General features: G+C 37.6%; 1 protein-coding gene across 1 annotated transcript in view; it reads right to left on the bottom strand.

Annotated features, from left to right (window-relative positions):
- The window catches only part of AHCTF1 (AT-hook containing transcription factor 1), an 80,640-nt gene that overhangs the window by 50,569 nt on the left and 16,379 nt on the right, over positions 1 to 13,692 (bottom strand). The window contains exons 4-8 of the mRNA XM_045010556.1: positions 9,340 to 9,520; positions 8,162 to 8,369; positions 4,475 to 4,591; positions 2,881 to 2,965; positions 421 to 571 (exon numbers count right to left, since the gene is read on the bottom strand). Of these exons, the coding sequence (XP_044866491.1) occupies positions 421 to 571; positions 2,881 to 2,965; positions 4,475 to 4,591; positions 8,162 to 8,369; positions 9,340 to 9,520 (742 nt within the window). The remainder of the gene's footprint in view (positions 1 to 420; positions 572 to 2,880; positions 2,966 to 4,474; positions 4,592 to 8,161; positions 8,370 to 9,339; positions 9,521 to 13,692) is intronic.

The following is a 13,692-nucleotide window of genomic DNA, read 5'->3' on the forward strand; positions in this document are numbered from 1 at the left end:
CACACAAGAGTAGGACAGCATTAAAAAGGCCTATCCAGAATACAGCTTTGGACAATCTGTATCCAAAGTATTATTATACTTTTAACTTACCTTTAAGTTAAAAAGAAGGCTGAACACCAAAAAGCCTACACCTCAGAGATATAGATTTTTTTTTCCAATTTAATCATGTACCTTACATATCAGGTTTCCCTGTTCCACAGTCATTTTCCATATTAATTGCAACTGAAACATCTCACTTTTAGTCTTTAAATATGTTTATTCTATACAACTATTTAAGTAAACTTTTAAGGCTGTGGGTACAGAACTATTTCAGCATTCTCACATGCTAGAACAGATATTTTTAGAATCCAACTCCACTGTTTTCTTCAAAAGCATTATGTTACAGTTCAACTTGAAAATTTTTTCGACCTAGCAACAAACCTTCATTCACGCCATCCTCTCTGTCAACATGGCTGCGAAATTTTTCTATAGTCTGACAACTGAGTAGTTTGGTATTGCTAGTCTGCCCTCTTAATGAAAAGACTCCACCTGTGAGGTCTAGACTGTACCTTTCTTCACAGTACTCCAAACCCTGAAAGACAAATAAAAATTATTTGAAATGAATATGTATATTATTACACTTAAATATGGAAGAGACTGCATCTCTTATGAGTCAACCAAAGGAATCCCAAATTACATATTTTTTAGAATATATTTTGGCATGTTACAGAAATTAAGTGCAATAAAGAACTCAATAACCCTAGATCTGAGGGTAATCAAAACTAAGTTGATACAAAAATACTAATAATGTCCATCATTTTCACTATTCAGGAGAATTTTCCTACTATTATGCAGTTTTACAAGGACTTGGCAGTAGCTACATGACAAATAGTTAAGAATCAAGTTTTCCTTTTTTATTTCTTTAAAACCCCTACAATAATAAGCTTAGAATGCTAAAATATACATTTCTATGGTCATCTTAATCTACCCACATTCTAAAGTTTTGTTTTACTTAAGACAAAATATAAGTCCACACATTCCTCCATATCACACTCTCTCATCCAAACAAGATTTATGTAATGTGAAAAGAAAAATGAACATTTCACATGCACACACTTAGCAACTCTGGGAATTCATGTATAGTTATGCCAGTCAGACTTTTTCAAAAGATACATCTGAACTCAAGCAGTGCTGGGGTACACAAAGTTTGTGTGTCAAAGCACTGGTACAGGGCAAATCAGGGTATTGGAAGCCATGAGGTGGGAATGCCTATGAGCTGTAAAAATATGTATATGTTTGCGGGGGGGCGGGGGGGGGAGGAGAGGAGAGAGAGAAGCGAGAGACCACACACAGGGCAGAACAAAAAATAAGATCTTTTAGCCAGAGCCCTAGTATAACGGCATAAAGTGAAGCAGAAACACAGAAAATTGAAGCTGAAAGGAGAAAAATAATTTTGAGGCGCTTCCCCATATCCTCCTGCCAAAGCACTTATGGCAATGTAAAATAAAAAACATGAGTAAATTACAGTGAAAAGCCCTTTTAAAAAAAAATAATCAAAACCTAAGGTAAAACAGAGCACATTCTGTTAATCCAGAGCACTGTATCAACTTTGCCTTCACTATGACTGCATGTAAACTAAGATAAAGCAATGACATCCATATTGAGAAAAAAAGTTTAATCACTTTATAACATTTATACCTTGTCCTCATATTATCAATTTTTGCTTTTCAAAATTGAAAGACATCTTCTTTCAGTACCTAAACATTTATATAGTCAACACGCACATGAACTACGGTGAGAAAGGAGCTTTTCTTGCTGTAAGGGAAGCACGACAGGAGGAAACTGAAAACACTGGGAAATTTAAGCCTCTGAAAGTAGCTATTTTCCAAGCCAATAACTCAGTATAGCACTACAAAAATATCCAGATTTCATATTGCAAAAAGTTAATGTAAATTATATGCATCCACACTGCTTCCAAAATATTTGGAAAGAATAGTATCAAAACAGAAGTACAGTGGGTAAAGAGGGAGGAATTGCTATGTCAGATTACTGTCATTTGCGTCAAACTTTCCAGAAGCAGTTTTTTCAAACCTCAGTAGTGCACAGTACAAAGTGATTTTTGTTAAGATTTATGTGGTATAAGTATGATAGATTCATTGACTGTAATAATTTATGAATACTGTATCTTGATCAGGTCATTGTATTGCTTATTGTATACATATATTGTGTTAATTCACTAACAGAGTTGTCAAGAAATAGAGGTGGGTCCTGATATTCACATCTCCTGGCAAACACTTCAAGAGAGTAAAGACAGTGCAGATATATTCACTCAGACAGCTGCTGAGCTGCCCAACCAGTTTAATGAGATCCAAGAGACACAGGACAGAACAAAGACCTTTGGCTAGATTTAAAAAGGGAGTCCCTGAAGGTCAGGGAGATTGAGATACAGACTGCCACCCATACCCCAGAGGCAAGAGGGTCTGGGATTATATTGATCTTCCTAAGCCTTTAGGGAAGAAACAAACCATCTATAAAACATGGCTGTTTAAAAAACAAACCAAAAAACCCCTCTTCTCTTATGCTTTGATTTAAGAAAGCTGTCTGGGTTACAATATATACACCACTGGTCCCAGCTCCCAAAAGGAAGTAACCCAGGTACCAAGTTCAGTGGAAGGTAAACACAGTTGATACATGTGGGGTACTGCAGCCTCGTACTCCCACCTAAAAGTGGAAGAACCCAACCGACGAAGGTAAGGCATGAGACCCAAGGCCTGAAATTAGTGCATTCAGAAAGACATGAATAGGGTATCCCTAGCCCCAACCATGACAGCAAATATTACTGTTTCCAATTTTTGATTAATACACAGTGTTAGTTGCATTTCAGAGACATACATACTTTACCTCATACATGATTTGTCCTGATGCCAAGCGTTTTCTATCACCAAAGGCTAACTGCAGCAGATGCAAACTCACAACATCTCCTTCACTAGAAAGAAATTACAAGGTTGAGTATAATTTCAGCACCTTTGCAATCCACCAAACATATCTGATAAATAGTTATTGCCAAAGCAAAGCAGAATAATATTGTATTGTTCATTTAAAAGGATGATGTTTCTGTTATAAACTGGAAAACAACCCATTTTCCAATCAATTATAATTTGTCATATTTGGACAATTGTAGCAGAAGAGGAAATACATTTGAAGATTTTTTCATTTGGCACTTGGTATTTAACTGACTGAATTCCGGAACTCTGCTTTTTAGCTTAACTCCAGGGACTTCAGATTAATGTTAACCACACAATTTTCCAGAGCTCTAACATCTATCTATAAAAACACTACCGGCATCAGTTCTTTACAATGAAATGTTAATGCAGGAACCTTTACCCAAAGAGCCTTAAATTTAAAACTTACAATCTAAACTGCATGCTCTGATTGTATTATTTTGTCATGTTATGAAACTAATGAAGAATCAAAGTTTTGAGTTTGAGAAAGAATGATTAAAAGGATAGTTACTTCTGTTTTGCCTACTTTCTGAAAACCAGAATTAAAGTTTTTATATAAAAGCATTCCCCAGGCTCTTGGGAAACAACCAAAATACAACAACAGCTCTAAGACAGCCATTTGAATAAATGCAATAAAAAACTGCTCTAAAAGCCACAACTCAAATGGAGAGGGTATTGCACAGGGAGAAAAAAAAAAGGCATTACACACACACACACACACATATATTGGTGCTCAGATATAAGACAATGGGCACCTTATTAATGTCAAAGATAGAAATAAGGGGTCATGAAATACTTTTAATAACGAATAGTCTTCCAAGACAAGTGATAGTAGCTTATCACTTGGGACATTTAAAACCAGACAAAACAAAACACTAGAAAATTGCTCTAGGAAAAAAAGCATTTCTAGGTGTTCATCACAGTAGTACTCAGTAGGTCCTGTCCCTCTGTACTTGCAGGAGTTCTATGAAAGCTACCGAAAAGTCAACATTTTTGTAAAATACAAAAAGTAAAGTAATTTGCATAGCTGCAACTTTCAGTGGCATTTCACCAGTGCTATAATGGTTTAAGTTCTATTTATGAGAGCAATTAAGATTCACAATCTCATTTTGTAGCAAGAAAGCAACAGATTGAATTTACACTTAAAAGCCTCACTATTTCTCAGCTATTATAGAGGTGGCAGTTGTGGTTCCATCAAGGTTAAACTGAGTGCACTTACATTTTCTAAGTGATCAAAAACATTTTTTTGAAAAAATGCCAGAGCAGATTAAAAAAGATTAAGATTACAAGATTGAAATGATTCATAGCTACAACACTACATATCGGCCCTTCAATGGTAAACAAAAATGCAATACTAAGGGATCAATTCTCCAATTAGCAGCCCAGGTAAAGATTTACATTTGTAACATGTTCAGAGTTGTGCATGTATACCCACTCAAAGTCAGTTAGTTGGACAAGAGATCATTTAGTTTTCTAAATTAGTCTTCACTCACCTTTCTTGTGTAGACTGAACTGCCCATAAGTAACAGCAATTGCGGGGATCATTTTCAGGTTCTTGAAAAGTAACAGCATAGACAGGTATCCTCCCTCCTTCTAGCTGAAAGTGGTATCTAGAACAAAGTGTGTGGGGAAATTAATCGGGCGATTAGATGTCTGACATTTATCATTCCAAGTGTTCCAATCAGCACTTCAAAAGCCACACCATTTTCTCATGCCAGAAATACTTACAATTATTTAAAAAAATTAATTTTAGAGAACATTTTTAACGATTTCAGAAAGATTTAACAAAGCTAGGCAATTGAGCAACATGACCGCAAATAAACTTCAATGTAAATAAGGACAATATTATGAACATTTGGACTACTCACACCTATTAATGTGTTCTATGTTTTTTCCTGGGTGACTGTAGTTAAATGAGCAGTCAGCATGAATAGCTGGGGGCACAAAATCTGCTCAAAACACAAATGATGGCCAAAAGAGCAAACAAGTAGTTGGGTTACTTTTAGGATTTTTACCTGTTTATCTTTTGACCAGACCAGAAATTTTCCAAAATTGCTATGCAAATTGTTTAATCCAGCTATGTAAAATAAACTTCATCTTTCCTCAGACTCATTTGAATTGGAAAGACTTTCCAATGAGTCTTCTAATCCAGTGGTTCTCAACCTTTCCAGACTACTGTACCCCTTTCAAGAGTCTGATTTCAGTCCCAGGCAGCAGGGCTTCAGTCCAAACCCTACCGCCTGGGGCTGAAGCATGTAACTTAGCTTTGTGGGGCCCCCTGTGGTGCGGGGCTCAAGGCAATTTCCCTGCTTGCCACCCCATAATGCCGCCCTGCACTTGCAACCCCCGTAAACCTATCCCAGGTTGAGAAACACTGATATAGCATATAGAGCAGTATAAACGAGTCATTATCTATATGAAATTTTAATTTGTACGGACTTCCATTAGTGCTTTTTATGTAGCCTGTTGTAAAACTAGGCAAATATCTAGATGAGTTGATGTACCCCTGGAAGACCTCTGCATTCCCGCTGGTTGAGAACCACGATTCTAATCTATCCCCTGCATTGTTGTAGGATCAATGCATTTTCTCTCCTTTGAAACTTCTAGTAGAAATGTCCAGCTTTGAACATCTCCAACAATGGAGTAGCTTGTTCTATTTAACTGAAGTTTTACCTAAAACCATCTCCATGCATCTGAAGAAGTGGGTTTTTTACCCACAAAAGTTTATGCCCAAATAAATCCGTTAGTCTTTAAGGTGCCACCGGACTCCTTGTTGTTTTTGTGGATACAGACTAACACAGCTACTCCTCTGATACTCAGTACCTAAAACCATTTGTTTCTTCCTTCTTTCCTTGATGATTAACAGAAGTGGTTTGAGATAAATTATAACATCTCCTTTGCACATCTGACAAGGTAGAACTCAAACTAATTCTCTGAGCATTTTATTATAGGCCTGATTTTCAAAATTTTATCACTTTTGCCAATCTCCTTGAATTGTCTTGTTTCAAAACATGGTACCTAAAACTTAGCACATTGGTTGTACTAGAAAGAAGGTTCTGGGGCTTGGGGTAAGTAGAGTGAGTAGGTCAAAAAGACAAATGTATTTAAACCCCTTAGTCTAGAAACTGGTAATTAATTCTACTTGGCACTGATATGATTTCAGCTGGAAACACTTACCAATATTGGTCATCTAGTCCAACCCCTTGCTCAAAGCAGAACCAATCCCCAGACAGATTTTTGCCCCAGATCCCTAAATGGCCCCCCTCAAGGATTGAACTCACAACGCTGGGTTTAGCAGGCCAATGCTCAAACCACTGAGCTATCCCTCCCCCCGAATCCTACTTTTTGTTCAGCGAATCGCTAAGACAAACAAGTTTGTATATATTTACATGAGATAATTGCTGCCCACTTCCTATTTACAATGTCACCTGAATGCAAGGTATTTATGTGCCAGATATGCTAAACATTCGTATGCCATTCACGCTTCGGCCACCATTCCAGAGGACATGCTTCCATGCTGATGACACTTATTAAAAATATTGCATTAGTTAAATTTGTGAGTGAATTCCTTGGGGGGAGAATTGTAAGTCTCCTGCTCTGTTTTATCTGCATTTTGCCATATATTTAATGTAAATAGCAGTCTCAGATGATGACCCAGCATAGGTTGTTCATTTTAAGAACACTTTCACATTGGACAAAACGCAAAGGTACCAATATGAGATTTCTAAAGATAGCTACAGCACTCGACCCAAGGCTTAAGAATCTGAAGTGCCTTCCAAAATCTGAGATGGATGAGGTGTACAGCATGGTTTCAAAAAAGTCTTAAAAAAAGCAACACTCTGATGCAGAAACTACAGAACCCAAACCACGCAAAAAAGTCAACCTTCTGCTGGTGGTATCTGACTCAGATGATGAAAATGAACATGCATCGCTCCGCACTGCTTTGGATGGTTATCAAGCAGAACCCATCATCAGCATAGACGCATGTCCTCTGGAATGGTGCTTGAAGCATGAAAGGGCACACTTCAGGTGATGTAAACAAGAAGTGGGCAGCATTGCAAATATAAACAAACTTGTTTGTCTGAACGATTGGCTGAACAAGAAGTAGGATTGAATAGACTTGTAGGCTCTAAAGTTTTACATTGCTTTGTTTTTCAGTGCAGTTATTTTTTGTACATAATTCTACATTTGTAAGTTCAACTTTAATGATAAAGAGATTGCACTATAGTACTTGTATTAAGTGAACTGAAAAATACTACTACTTTTGTTTTTTACAGTACAAATATTTGTAATTAAAAATATAAACTGAGCACTTTACACTTTGTATTCTGTGTTGTAACTGAAATCAATATATTTGGAAATGTAGAAAACATCCAAAAATATTTAAATAAATGGTATTCTATTATTATTTAACAGTGCAATTAATTGCGATTAATTATTTTAAAATTGCTTTACAGCCCTAATTTCAATCTGTCCCGCTGGGTCTCATCTAAGATTTTAAGTAGTCACAGAGATATTTCTAACAGTTATGTAATTAATATACACTGCTACCTCGATATAATGCCACCCAATATAACATGAATTTGGATATAATGTGGTAAAGCAGTGCTCGGAGGGGGTTGGGGGGGGGCACAGGGCTGCACACTCCAGTGGATCAAAGCAAGTTCAATGTAACACGGTTTCACCTATAACGTGGTAAGATTTTTTGGCTCCCAAGGACAGCATAATATCGAGGCAGAGGTGTACTTTAACTTTGTAAAAAAGTACACCTAGCTGTGACAAGGTCTTGGAAAAATCATTACAGTAAAATCAATGTCTCTTCTAAATTTCCATTATTCACTAAACACTACTGAAAGATTGAACTACTTTTCCTTAATTTTACACAAACCAGTTCTCTCATTCTAGTCATTAACCTACTTTAATGAAACACATCTACAAGTCTTGTAACCAAGGTTATTTATTTTGTAGATGAGGCAGTTAAGAGAAAGAAAAAAAAAATCAGTTAAAGCCACTAAAAAGATTAATCTAGAACTGGCGTCTAAAGGTTTCAATACTGTATTCAAGAATTTCAACACTCAGCATTCGATCAAAGTTACTTTTCTATTTAACCTAAATCAGTTAAGTGAAATAACTGAGTTCCCCACCTCCAGATATTGACACACATATAAAGGCATACTTACTCCTTCTTCAAGGTTTTCATATTCCACAGTGAAAGATAGCCATCTGAGAATCCCACAACCAGCTGATTGCTCCTGCTTATGTAGCATAAGGTTGTTACAGCTGCTCCGGATGGACTTAGTAACTGGAAACAGAGATGTCGCCCCTCTCTGGTAACAGCTTCTCTTATTTGTGGGATTTCAACAGGGATCCCAGTGATCACTTCTAGGTCTACACACATACACAAGATCATGCAACATAAGAGATTACATTCTTCAGCTTTTTCAGGATAGATGTTAAGAGCTTAGCATTATACTATATATTACCTAATACCCTATTCCCTGTCAAATGTGCACTGTATGCAATGTTTTCCATTAGTATTTATAATTCAAGTTCATTTTAAGAACACAGGAATTATCAAATTGGATTAGACCAGTAGTCCATCTAGACCAGTATTCTGTCCCAGATACTTTGAAGTACAAAAAGCCGCATAATAGACAACTATGAAATAGATTGGCTCATAGGGCAAGTTTCTTTCTAGACCCTGTCAGTCAGTGGTTTACTTATGCCCTCAAGCATGAAGTTTATTTATATCCTTTAAGCCCATATTCAAAAGCGACCCCCACTATGAAGCCACTAAGATATCTTCATAATAATGGAACGTTGGATGCAATTGAGAGATTCTATACATCCAAATGTAGGTTTGCTTATTTTTTAAATTAGTGTTTTTTAAAATGTTTCTCTCCTTTCCTTCACGTGCCCATGCAAAGTCATTTTCATTTAAACCAAGTGTTTTAAAAAATGGTTACCTAAAACTATGTACAAGATCATATTTAGGCATTTAAGACTCCTTCTTCCATTGAAGTCAAAGGCAAACTTCCACCAACTTCAGTGGTGTAAGATGAGGCTAAGCATAAGGAATTAAGAACCTAATTGTAGGCTTTTTAAAAAAAAAAGTTTTGGCCTTAAGAACCAGGAGATTAGAACCTCTTTCAAAGAAAGAATTAGCACATCAGCTAAGAATTCCTGGTGTTAAGTAGTCTTCATTATCAGCAGTCTTAAACCAAACAGATTTTAAAGACACAGGATGCTTATGTTTTATCAGACAGGAAAACCGAGTGCACATTCCTCATTTAGGAAACTTGAGTTTTCTTACTTCTCAACCAGAAAATCTGTTTAAAATTTAAAAACGCTAATTTACCTGATGCCTCTATTTCATTCTGACTACATGACAAATCATCCAAACAAAGGTCAATCAGCAGGATATGCCCAACATCTGTAACCACAGCTGCCACACCAAAAAGCCATCGCAGACTCTGGTGCAAATGCTGAGTGCTGACACGGGCTCCACCATGATTAATTATGGGTTCAATAGCAGTTACCTACAAGAAAACTGCATGTTAATTTTTAAGCAATTTGACAAACTATAAATAAAGTTTTGCAATGTAGTACAGGGCAGAAGTTGGCATATTAGGAATACGATTCTGTAGTTACATTCTTATTCATAAGATTCAAAAGCAAAGTATTTTCTCAGATTATTAAAAAAAAATTACAGCCCTGAGCAGGAGAAAGAAGGGAGTTCATTATATCCTCTAATTTTTTTTAGAGGAATGTCCTAAGATATTGAACTACAATTCTTTCAATTAAATAAAATACTCTTTAAATGGTGCTCTCTAATATTGCAGCTCACCAGTTTCAGTTACCTGTTTGAAAACAATATTTTAAGGCAAATTTCCATTCAAAAAAAAAAAAAAAAAGGCTTTATATTAAAAACTCAAATTGCAAGCTGATTCTTCCTCTGCTCATATGATGAAAAACATTACCAATGTGAAGGACAGTGCCTTTCCTGTGAAATATAAATTGTACTTGCTATGTAAATCTCATGAAGTTTTAGGTGTTCTGTAAATAATGCTATGTAGTGACTAACCTGCCTAGAAAGAGGGGCCATTTTCACGGTAATAAAACATTCTCACCAACAATTGAAGGCAATTATCAGGATAAGACTTTGCAAACCACACACACACTTATTTTTATATATATAAAAATAAAATAAAATAAAATAAAGGTTGCATTTGATTAGACTAACCAAAAAAAAAAAAATTCAGAGGAAGTCAGAAATAAGGTATTTTTAAATGCACATCCCAATGTACTTTTGGGAATACTGACAAAGGAAATCAAGCCTAAAACAATATTGTGAGAGACCATCATCTATCTAATATGCAAAGCTAGCCTTGGCTGAACAGGAAGAAATGAAATGAATTACTGGGTAATGAAAGCATTTTCTCTAGTTAACTTAAGATTAAAAATGTGACTCTGGATGTGCTAAAGTACATCCCAGGAAAATACTCAACACTACAGTAGAAGTTTTAATGTGTGCAGCCTTCTGCACTAAAACTGTACCCCAGCATAGCAACATATGCTATCCTTTGATTCTCTTATGAATTAGAAGCTGAGCACAGCACACAACAGAAATAATGGAATGTTTTGTGTCATAAGAGGATGGTTATATATAGCTCCCTACCAAATTCACAGGGCAGGGGGTTCTAACATGCGCCAGGCTAGTCCTGGCCCGGGCTGGGGAGGGACAGGACTTCCTGTTCCCCTGCAAGGGCCGCTCCCGGAGCCAGGTCAGACCCACCTCCAGGAAACTCCCCCAGCTGCACGAAGCTCCACCGCCACTACTTGGGAGCCCAGCTCTGAATGCAGCACAGAAGCGAGGGTTGCTGTCAGCTCCCCGACCTGGGCAGGGCTCTGCGGCCCCAGCTATCAGCCCCCGCAACCCGGGTCGGGGACTGCCATTAAAACCATGATATATGGTAACCCACGCCCCCATACCCTGCAACCCTCGCTTCTGCACTGCTGTTTGCATGGCTTTAGAGCTAGGAGCCCGGCCAGCAGCCGCTGCGCTCTCTGGCTGCCCAGTTGTGAAGGGAGCACCCCTGCTGGCAGCAGGGCAGAAGTAAAGGTGGCAATCCCACAATCCCCCTACAATAGTCTTGTGACACTCCCCCCCACCCCATGACCCAGTTTTGGGTCAGGACCCCCATAGTTACAACACCGTGAAATTTCACATGTAAACATCTGAAACCATGAAATTGACTATTTTAAAAATCCCATGACTGTGAAATTGACCAAAATGGACCCTGAATTTGGTAGGGCCCTAGTTATATAAGAAGAACAGGCCAAAAAGTCTCTTGCCTCACGTGTCAGCCAGAGAGGGAAAAAATAGATCTGGAAGCTACAGGGTACATATGCACTGGAGCTGGAGGAGTAATTTCTAGCTCGGGTAGACATACATGCACTAGCTTTGACGGTGCACTAAAATCAGCAGCATGTGTGGCAGTATAGGCTAGCCACCCTCAGCACTTACATAGGGGCACAGATGGATCATACTTGAGACAGCTAAGCTGTCCCACCATGGCAGTAACCCCGCTATTTTTAGCATGTTAGCTCAATCAAAGCTAGTATAGAAAATTACACCTCCAGCTCCACTGCAGACATACCCTCAGTCAGGGTTTACTGTGGTTACACAGGCAACGAATCCAGCGTTCATGTCAGTCACAGCAATTCTTATCTTAGCAGTATCTATAGCAATTTCAATTGCCATCTTTGGCTCCAGATTTCTATAACTCAAGCTTCCTGTTTCCCACCAGTCAAAGGATTATCAACAAATTTTAAAAATGGATTAAAAACCTTGCTGAATTAGTCCTGGTGGCAGCAATAAGAAGAGAAGTACTGCAGTAGGATGCTTGCGGAACTCCCTTTCTACAAATGCTGCTTCTGGTTTCTTTTTTTTCTTTTTTTAAATGTAGCTTTTTTCTTTAGCATCTGGCTGCAAATAAGTCGTTGTTGCTTTAACATATAATCTTCCTAGCACTTTACTTTTCCAGGTTGGAGCCTCTGAAACAGTGTATTTTTTCCCCACTGTGCGACAGCCTGGATTTATGTGTGTTTCCCTATGCCATTGCCAACTCATATTCCAGAAATGAGCAGACAAAGGGAACCTTCCCCGGCTCACTGAATCTGAACGTTATTCTGCTGCTACCATGCAAATCAGAAAAGTATGTGAAAATGTTTTTTGATACTTTCTCAAAGCAACCATTTAAAAGTGCTAAACCTGTGTATCATTGATGTGATCCATTTTTAGATTCCATTAAAAACACTTTTGAAGCAGAATATTTTTAGTCACACCTTTGTTTATTTTGCTAATTTGTTTTTAATTCACTCCTTGGGAATGATTACACTTCTTTTAATATGAAAACACTCTTATGTTAAAGCTAAGCTAGGTGTTAACAGTTTGACACCTTGGCCCAGAGATCCCAAATTAGTGTAACTGGCATAATTTAACTGACTTCTAAAAGAGGTATGACAATTTTTATCAGCTGAGAATCTAGCCCATAATTTCAAGAGTTCATTAATGCCTTAAAAAAAAAATGGGGGGGAATGCATCCGACGAAGTGGGTATTCACCCACGAAAGCTCATGCTCCAAAACGTCTGTTAGTCTATAAGGTGCCACAGGATTCTTTGCTGCTTTTAGGGATTCTACAGTCTTCCTTGGAAGCCTATTCCAGATTTTAATTATTCTTATAAAGCAGCAAAGAGTCAAGCAGCAAAGAATCCTGTGGCACCTTATAGACTAACAGACGTTTTGGAGCATGAGCTTTCGTGAATGAATACCCACTTCGTCCTAACATCTAACCTAAATCTCCCTTGCTGCAGATTAAGTTCATTACTTCTTGTCCTACTTTTGATGGACATGGAGGACAGTAATCAATTGTTCTCTTTATAACAGTCCTCAACATATATGAAGATTTAATTCCCACACAGTCTTCTTTTCTCAAGACTAAACATGCCCAATGTTTTTAACCTTTCCTCATGGTTCTGGTTTCCTAAGCCTTTTATTGTTTTTGCTGCTTTCCTCTGGATCCTCCAGTTAATCCATGTCTTTCCTAAACTGTGTTACCCAAAACTGGACACAACACTCCAGTTGAGGCCTCACCAGTGCCAAGCAGAGAAAGACAATTAGATATGACACTCCTGTTTTCACACCCCAGAATATTAGCCTTTTTCACAACTGAGTCACACAGCTGGGTCATACCCAATTTATGATCCACTATAACCCCCAGATACTTTTCTGAAGTACTACTCCCTAGACAGTTATTCCCCATTTTGCATTTGATTTTTCTTTCCCGAGTGTTGTATTTTGCCCTTGTCTTTACTGAATTTCATCTGGTTGATTTCAGACCAATTGCCCAATTTATCAAGATCATTTTTAACTCTAGTCCTGTACTTCCAAGTGCTAGCAACCCGTACCAGCTTGGAGTCAGTCACTTTGAATAATGCAACAGCTAAGAAACCTGTAGGATCTTGTTCTGTAGTACAAATGAATTTTTTTTTTTTTTTACTTTCAGCATTAGTTAAGAGACAATTGATACCTTCCAACCCAAGTTTTGATATCAAGACTAAGTCCACTATGTATTATAAGTTGATATTTTTGCAACCATCAATATAAAACCTTCCTCAAAACAGAATTCTATGGCATACAACAGAATA

The sequence above is a fragment of the Mauremys mutica genome, chromosome 3 (assembly GCF_020497125.1).
Source record: "Mauremys mutica isolate MM-2020 ecotype Southern chromosome 3, ASM2049712v1, whole genome shotgun sequence".
Classification (NCBI taxonomy): domain Eukaryota; kingdom Metazoa; phylum Chordata; order Testudines; family Geoemydidae; genus Mauremys; species Mauremys mutica.